This window comes from Octopus bimaculoides, chromosome 10, assembly GCF_001194135.2.
Source record: "Octopus bimaculoides isolate UCB-OBI-ISO-001 chromosome 10, ASM119413v2, whole genome shotgun sequence".
NCBI classification, from domain to species: Eukaryota; Metazoa; Mollusca; class Cephalopoda; order Octopoda; family Octopodidae; genus Octopus; species Octopus bimaculoides.
In genome coordinates, this window is record NC_068990.1 from 83594004 (window position 1) to 83603042 (window position 9039).

Consider the following 9039-nt stretch of genomic DNA (forward strand, 5'->3'; position numbering starts at 1 on the left):
TATTCGGTAATATATGCCGAATAAATGAATTTTAAAAATATATCTCGATGAAAATCGGACAAGAGCGTAATGTTAATTCTTTTTTTATATTTTAATATATTTTTTATGTATTCCTGTAATGACACAATAAGAATATGTAGAGAGAAAGAGAGAGAGAGAGAGAGAGAGACAAACAGACAGAGAGAGACAGAGACAGAGACAGAGAGAGAGAGAGACAGAGAGAGAGAGAGTGAGTGAGTGAGTGAGTGAGTGAGAGAAAGAGAGAGAAAGGAAGAGAGAAAGAAGAAAGGATTTTGTGATCAAAATCGATCAATCTCGGTTCATTCAGGTATTTACTTACTGTTTTCGTTTATCCAGCACCAATCATCACCGTCATCAACTGCCCCCACCACCTTCAAAATGACTTCCATGTCCCTCTAGGAATATTTTAAGGACCACTGGTCTTAGTTATAAACTCCTGTTTCTTGTTTTGTTCCAACTCAACACTGCTCAAGCCGACATAGGCATCAGCGTTTCAACAGTGATCATTCAATTGTTTTTATATTTAGGCGTTGTGCATTTTGTATCACATTATTCAATGTGTCTTTCATTTATATATGATGATAGGATTTAATTTGAATGAGATTTGGCTGCTATTTCTCAGCATGAAGCATTGCTATTTTACCTGGTTTCATTGCGTAAAGCGGATGAAAGCTAAATCTTCTCCAGTAGCCACTCGATATCATGAGTAGGCACCCAGTAATTATTACAGTTTAATATAACTAGATTAATTATCTCTGTACTGCATCCATTCCTACAAAAGTTTAGATGAAATGAAGTAATGACAAATAATGGGTTCTGTTGAGAAATACAACGAAACTTCCAGTAATAGATTCGAATCTTCTATCTTTGAGCATGTAGGCCGTTTACAAATCTGTTTTGTCTTCCAAGTAGAGAAGTTGAAAGTGTCATCTTTATCGGATTTCAACGCAGAACAGTCGCTGCTTAAGGACAAATGCTGGGTACTACTTAAATACAGAAGTCCCAAAAAACTAACTCTAACCCTACTCATAACCCTAACTAACCCTAAAACTAACCCTAATCCTATAGGACCTCCGTATTTAAGTAGTGCCAATTGCTGTATTATTTAAATGCTTATATCTGATATTGGTGACAGAAGTTCAGGCATTAAGGAGGAGGTAACCGATTAAATTTGCCCATTTTTTTTCTTTTATCTTTTAACCAGAAGAAAAGGTAGTAACCATGACACTTTATAGGGCTCTGTGATTTGTAGGAGGGAGGAAGAAATGGAAGGTGGTATCCTCAAACTGCCCCGAAAGTTTGCACTCTAGTGGACTCTACTAAAGGTGTTCAATGTGCCAGTTGGTAGAGATAAACCAGACGACGAACTAAGTCTACTTACCCCCACCAAGTAGGCCTTGTCTGCGGCGTTTGAATTAAGAGTGCAAAGCGCTGGAGCAAATACCGCAAGGCATTCTACCTGACGTTCTTACAGTTGTACCATTTCACAGTCATCATCATCATTATCATCATCGTCATTGTTTAATGTCTGTCTTTTATGCATGCATGGGTAGGGCGATTGACAGGAGCCGGCCGGTTAGAAGTCTACCCTTGGCTACTGTGTCTGTTTTGGCAGGGATTTTACGGCTAGACACCCTTTCTAACACCAATCATTCCGCAGATTGGTCTCAGTGCTTTTTACGTGGCACCAGAACAGGCGAGGTCAGTTTTGGTATGGCTAGATGCCATTCCGAATGCCAACCACTTTACAGAGTGAACTGGATGCCTTCTATGTGGCACCAACACCGGCAGGGTCGCCAAGTAACTTGCAAGACAGGGAATTTTGAGAGGAGCGGGGGCATTGGAGGAAAGAAAGAAACAAACAAAGTGTGTGAAATTGCTACTTTGTCTTTTGTCCGATCTCCCAACTAGTCATACCCGTTTATTATTTTGTTATTATGCAACAGCCATACTCATTGGCCCTTACATCATTATTTTATCAACCTCGGAAAGGTAACAAACAAAGCTGACTTCGGAAGGATTTGAACTTAGAGCGCAGAGTCGATTCAGACACTGCCAAGTATTCTACCCGATTCTGCCAATTCGCCGCCACATAATACGTACATATATTTAATTTATATCGGATGGCTTAAATTCATAGAGGGTACTTATAAAATGAATTGTAGGATAGTGAAAGCTTATCTGCCTTTAAGGGTACAAAGATGGAATCTAGCTCTGGAAATTTCCTTTCGAGTCTTTGTGCTTGGTATTGCACATTGACGTATTTCACTTAATGGCGGCTATGAATATGTCCCAGGGAGGGATCTACGACAATGATCGTCTGTATGTACCATAGGAGAGACTGTACGGGTTCTATGACTTTCATTTTGTGAGGAGTAAAGAAATAAAATCTCTGGCCTCTTTATGCTTCGTCTGAAAGAAAGAAAGAAAGAAAGAAAGAAAGAAAGAAAGAAAAATGTGGTGCTGTCACTTTGTGTTTTGCCTGATCCCCTACTAGTCTTGCCCTTTTTTATTATTATGCAACGGCCATACTCGTTGCTCCTTACATCATTCTTAATATTGTTTACTACAACCATCTTCATCACTACCTTTCGTTGTTGTTTATATTGTTAGTATAATACCAGTGCTATCTTCAAGGGCCCCCTTACACCATTGTTAATTTAGTCGTTCTCACTTTTGTTCTAGCTCCCATGGTATTCTTTTGTTATAAGTATCCAGAAAATGAAATGAATTAATTCCAATGATGCAAAAAAGTTAAGAGTACTTTCAATATTAGTCATCATAGAAGATATATCCTTTCAGAAGTAATTCACTTCAGTCAATACTTCCAGCGTTAGTTATATCCTCAACACCGTTCACAATTACTTGCCTTCAGGAAGTTTTCAGCCCAAGGCGGCGAGCTAGCAGAAACGTTAGCACGCCGGGCGATAATGCTTAGCGGTATTTCGTCTGTCCAAATTCCACCGAGGTCGACTTTGTTGCTCATCCTTTTGGAGTCGATAAATTAAGTACCAGTTGCGTACTGGGGTCGATCTAATTGACTGGCCCCCTCCCAGGCCTTGTGCCTTGAGTAGAAAAGAAGATATCAGTTCCCACTTTTTTAAAATCAATATATAAACAATTTGAAAATAAACTTTCAAATTGAAAAGAAAAAAAAACATCTTTCAGTTTCATTTTAGTGACCGTTAAATGCCGAATTTGGCTGAGTTTGCTCCTTAAATTTCTGGATATTTAAAACGAAAATAATATTTTAGGTTATATATTCAAGAGGACGTTGCTAATTCCATATCTGTTGCTTTTCAAAAAGATGCCCAAGAAGGGAGAATTTATGTGGTCACTCAAACAGTATAATGTAGAAGCCAAATTTCGCAAACATACGACAGTGTCTCTTGACTTGCAAGAAATGGTATCCACATTTCACTCACATTGTATCCTACACTCTTAAGAGAGGATGAGTGCATTTTTATAAAGCACCCCAGGGTTTTCGGAACGTTGTTCATAGTTAGAACGTCTTCCATCATAGACCTTCTTTGATTACGGCTAACCTGTTAGTAACCTGTTAGCGATTTGAAATCTCTTTACAATATGATTTATTATCATCATTTTTAGTTGTACCAGAATTGGCTTTACGCTTTTAGAGAAACTGAAATGGTGGCACTCCTAAAGATATTAGCGGTTTAAGTTGAGATAAATTAAAATAGTGTCAACTAGTGACTGAACCTGCATCACCATCCATCTCGATATATTGGAGTGCTCGCCACACTTTTCTTTTTAATATATTGAATATAGCTTTCAAATTTTGGCACAGGACCAGCAATGTTTAGGGGTGGGGTAAGGCCATTACATCAATCCCAGTGTTCAACTGGTACTTATTTTATCGACTTCGAAAGGATGAAAAGCAAAGTCAACCTCGGTGGGGTTTGAACTCAGAACGTAAAGACGAACGAAACACCACTAGGCATTTTGCCTGGCGTGCTAACGATTCTGTCAGCTCGCCACCTTATATCGAATATTGATTTCTTTTGTCGGTGGGAAGCTTAGATTAGTGCTACACGATTTGACATCCAGCATTTAGTTAAATCGCTTTATATTCTAAGTTAAAAGTTGATCAAAGTTTACTTAATTTCTCAAGCTTACAAAGTCAGCAAAAAAACATTTCCTAATGATCAAGCCGGTTTGTAATCAAAAGATTCCCATCGGTTAATTCAGATTAATTCTGTATCTGAAACCATATCATCGAATGCCTTCTTCCCTGTTTTTAGTCGGTAGTGGCGGGATTTGAGGGAGATTTGCTTACTATCTCTAGAAGCTCAAGCGAACGCGTAGATGTTCCTTCCTTGGCTCGGAATAAGAACCGGGCCGTTACTAAATGTTTTCTCTATATTTGTGAATTTGTGCCTAAGTTAGAAATCATTGTTATTATAACAGGCGCAGAAGAACGCAGAAGAGATGCCTTTAAATGCCATGTCTATTGTGGCTGAAAGAACGTTACAATAAGAACCAGAAATGATATGGAACGTTTTCAGAAGTCTGTACTACATACCTGTAACGTTTAACCAGTCAAAAAAGTTTCGCTCTCAATAAAGGAGACTCAACATTTGACGAGAAAGCTTCACTAGTCAAAAGACAGAAACACATCAGCCAAGAATGAAATCTAACCAAAGCAAAGGTCCATCTAAACACATCGGTCGAGACGGCATCACCAAATTAGGGAGTGTAAGCAGTGAATTTGGGAGTCTCTCTAGTGATGAACTAGGGAGTACAACTAGCGAATTAGGAAGTATTGCAAGTGAACGAGCGAGCTCAAGTAGTGAACAAGAAGATGTCATCTGCGAAGAGAGCATCGACGTTGGAAAGGCACTTGGCGGAGAAAAAGGGAACTTTTCTATTCTCAAAGGAAGGAAGACTCGTCAACCAGATTATCTTACCGATGAAAAAGAAGCTCGTATCAGTCCACAAGAGAGAACAGCCAGTTCAAAAAGGGAAATTCCCCAATCACCAACGAAGCTTGATGCAACAGAGGCGTCTGAACATAGAAGAAGAGAGAGGAGTATCGTCAGTAATCAACTAGGGTCTATAACCAGTGAATACGGAAGCTACGGTAGTGAACAAGCAAGCCTAAGTAGTGAACAAGAGGATGCCATCTCCGAAGAGACCATCATTGCTGAAGCCGAAAAGAGGAACTTGTCTTTCCCCGCAAAAAGGACGACTGGTCAACCAGATTATCATGCCGATGTAAAAGGGGTTCGTATCAGTCCACAAGGGAACATAATTAGTCAAACCAGGGAAAATCCCCAATCACGAGCGAAACTTGATGCAACAGGGAGCATCGCCAGTAGTCAACTAGGGAGTGTTACCACTGAATACGGAAGCCCAGGAAGTGAACAAGCGAGCCTATGTAGTGACGAAGAAACCCTCATCTTTCCACAAGGAAGAATAATCTGCGATCAAAGGGCCGTCACCAGTAAAGACGACTGCTGCCTCTATTCACGACTGAAGCGCATCAGTGAAGAAGGCAGTATTATCAGTGAAGAAGAGATCCACTTTAGTAAAAGAGACGGCTTCGTTTGTGAGCAAACCATCACCGGTCAACAAAGGCCCCACTCTTGTACAGGGAAGGGCATCGTTTGTGAACAAGGCAACATAATCTGTCGACAATGTGGTTCCACATGCCCACAAGAGAAGATCATCAGTCGACAAAAGTCCAACATTTGTGCAGGGAAGGGCTTCGTTTGTGAACAAAGCAATGTAACCTGTCAAGAATGTGGCCTCACATGCCAACAAGAGAAGGTCATCAGTCAACAAAAGTTTTGCACTTGTGCAAAAGAGGGCTTCGTTTGCGATCGAAGCAAAATAATCTGTCAACGATGTGGCTTCACATGTCCAAGGGAGGACGTCGTCAGTCAACAAAAGGCCCAGATTTATACAAAAGAGGTCTTAGTTTGTGAACAAAGCAACATAACCGGTCAAGAACAGACCCCCACTAATATACAAAGGGGCCCAATTATTCCAGAAGACAGCGTCATTAGTAAAGAAAGTGACGTCAAAAGTCATCCTGAGAGCATCACTAGTCAACAAGTAGACGTCGACAGTCAACGAGAGAGCGTCACTAGTAAGGAACAAGACGTCAGCAATCAGCCAGAGAGCATCACTTGTCAAGAAGGAGAGGTCGACAGAAAACGAGAAAGCATCACAAGTCAACCAGGAATCGTCGGCAGTGCTCGAGAGAGCGTCGTTAGTCAACAATTAGACGTCGACAGTCAGCGAGAGTGCCTCATTACTGAAGACGGTGATGTCAAAAGTCAACGAGAGAGCATTACTAGTCAAGAAGGACACATCGACAGTAAACGAGAGAGCATCTCAAGTCAACAAAAAATCGTCGACAGTCCTCGACAGAGCGTCACTAGTCAAGAAGGTGATGTCAAAAGTCAACGAGAGAGCATTACTAGTCAAGAAGGACACATCGACAGAGAGAGCATCTCAAGTCAACAAAAAACCGTCGACAGTCCTCGACAGAGCGTCACTAGTCAAGAAGGTGAAGTCAAAAGTCAACGAAAGAGCATTACTAGTCAAGAAGGACACATCGACAGTAAACGAGAGAGCATCGCAAGTCAACAAAAAATCGTCGACAGTCCTCGAGAGAGCGTCACTAGTCAACAATTAGATGTCGACAGTCAGCAAGAGTGCATCATTAGGGAAGAAGGTGATGTCAAAAGTCAACGAGAGAGCATTACTAGTCAAGAAGGACTCATCGACAGTCAACAAGGGAGCGTCACTAGTCCACACATATTCGTCGTAAGTCCTCGAGAGAGCGTCACTAGTCAAGAAGGTGATGTCAAAAGTCAACGAGAGAGCATTACTAGTCAAGGACATATCGACAGTCAACGAGGGAGCGTCACTAGTCCACAAAACATCGTCGACAGTCCTCGACAGAGCGTCACTAGTCAAGAAGGTCATGTCAAAAGTCAACGAGAGAGCATTACTAGTCAAGAAGAACACATCGACAGTAAAGGAGAGAGCATCTCAAGTCAACAAGAAATCATCGACAGTCCTCGACAGAGCATCACTAGTCAGCAATTAGATGTCGACAGTCAAAGAGAGTGCATCATTACTGAAGAAGGTGATGTCAAAAGTCAACGAGAGAGCATTAATAGTCAAGAAGGACGCATCGACAGTCAACGAGAGAGCGTCACTAGTCCACAAAACATCGTCGACAGTCCTCGACAGAGCGTCACTAGTCAAGAAGGTCATGTCAAAAGTCAACGAGAGAGCATTACTAGTCAAGAAGAACGAATCGGCAGTAAACGAGAGAGCATCTCAAGTCAACAAGGAATCGTCGACAGTCCTCGAGAGAGCATCACTAGTCAACAATTAGATGTCGACAGTCAACAAGAGTGCATCATTAGGGAAGAAGGTGATGTCAAAAGTCAACGAGAGAGCATTACTAGTCAAGAAGGACACATCGACAGTAAACGAGGGAGCATCAATAGTCCACAAATATGCGTCGAAAGTCCTCGAGAGAGCGTCATTAGTCAAGAAGGTGATGTCAAAAGTCAACGAGAGAGCATTACTAGTCAAGGACATATCGACAGTCAACGAGGGAGCGTCACTAGTCCACAAAAAATCGTCGACAGTCCTCGACAGTGCGTCACTAGTCAAGAAGGTCATGTCAAAAGTCAACGAGAGAGCATTACTAGTCAAGAAGAACACACCGACAGTAAACGAGAGAGCATCTCAAGTCAACAAGAAATCGTCGACAGTCCTCGACAGAGCATCACTAGTCAACAATTAGATGTCGACAGTCAAAGAGAGTGCATCATTACTGAAGAAGGTGATGTCAAAAGTCAACGAGAGAGCATTAATAGTCAAGAAGGACGCATCGACAGTAAACGAGAGAGCATATCAAGTCAACAAAAAATCGTCGACAGTCCTCGGGAGAGCGTCACTAGTCAAGAAGGTGATGTCAAAAGTCAACGAGAGAGCATTACTGGTAAAGAAGGACATATCGACAGTAAACGAGAGAGCATCACAAGTCAACAAAGAACCGTCGAGAGTCCTCGAGAGAGTGTCACTAGTCAACAATTAGATGTCGACAATCAACAAGAGTGCATCATTACTGAAGAAGCTGTCGTCAAAAGTCAACGAGATAGCATTACTAGTCAAGAAGGAATCATCGACAGTGCTCGAGAGAGCATCAGTAGTCAACTAATTTACATGAACACTCAACGAGAGTGCATCATTAGTGAAGAAGATGTCAAAAGTGAACGAGAGATCATTACTAGTCAAGAACACATCGGCAGTAAACGAGTGAGCATCACTAGTCAAGAAGGTGACATCAAAAGTCAGCGAGAGAGCAATACAAGTCAAGAAGAACACATCGACAGTAAACGAGAGAGCATCTCAAGTCAACAAGGAATCATCGCCAGTCCTCGAGAGAGCGTCACTAGTCAACAAATAGATGTCGACAGTCAACAAGAGTGCATCATTAGGGAAGAAGGTGTCGTCAAAAGTGAACGAGAGAGCATTACTAGTCAAGGACACATCGACAGTAAACGAGAGAGCATCTCAAGTCAACAAGGAATCATCGCCAGTCCTCGAGAGAGCGTCACTAGTCAACAATTAGACGTCGATAGTCAACAAGAGTGCATCAATAGTCAAGAAGGTGACGTCAAAAGTGAACGAGAGAGCATTACTAGTCAAGGACACATCGACAGTAAACGAGAGAGCATCTCAAGTCAACATGGAATCATCGCCAGTCCCCGAGAGAGCGTCACTAGTCAACAAATAGACGTCGACAGTCAACAAGAGTGCATCATTAGGGAAGAAGGTGTCGTCAAAAGTGAACGAGAGAGCATTACTAGTCAAGGACACATCGACAGTAAACGAGAGAGCATCTCAAGTCAACAAGGAATCATCGCCAGTCCTCGAGAGAGCGTCACTAGTCAACAAATAGACGTCGACAGTCAACAAGAGTGCATCATTAGGGAAGAAGGTGTCGTCAAAAGTGAACGAGAGAGC

General features: G+C 41.7%; 1 protein-coding gene across 1 annotated transcript in view; it reads left to right on the top strand.

Moving 5' to 3' along the window:
• The first annotated feature begins 239 nt into the window (after positions 1-239).
• The window catches only part of LOC106875955 (microtubule-associated protein futsch), a 103001-nt gene continuing 94201 nt past the window's right edge, over positions 240-9039 (top strand). The window contains exons 1-2 of the mRNA XM_052970976.1: positions 240-328; positions 4450-9037. Of these exons, the coding sequence (XP_052826936.1) occupies positions 4669-9037 (4369 nt within the window). The 5' untranslated portion in view covers positions 240-328; positions 4450-4668. The remainder of the gene's footprint in view (positions 329-4449; positions 9038-9039) is intronic.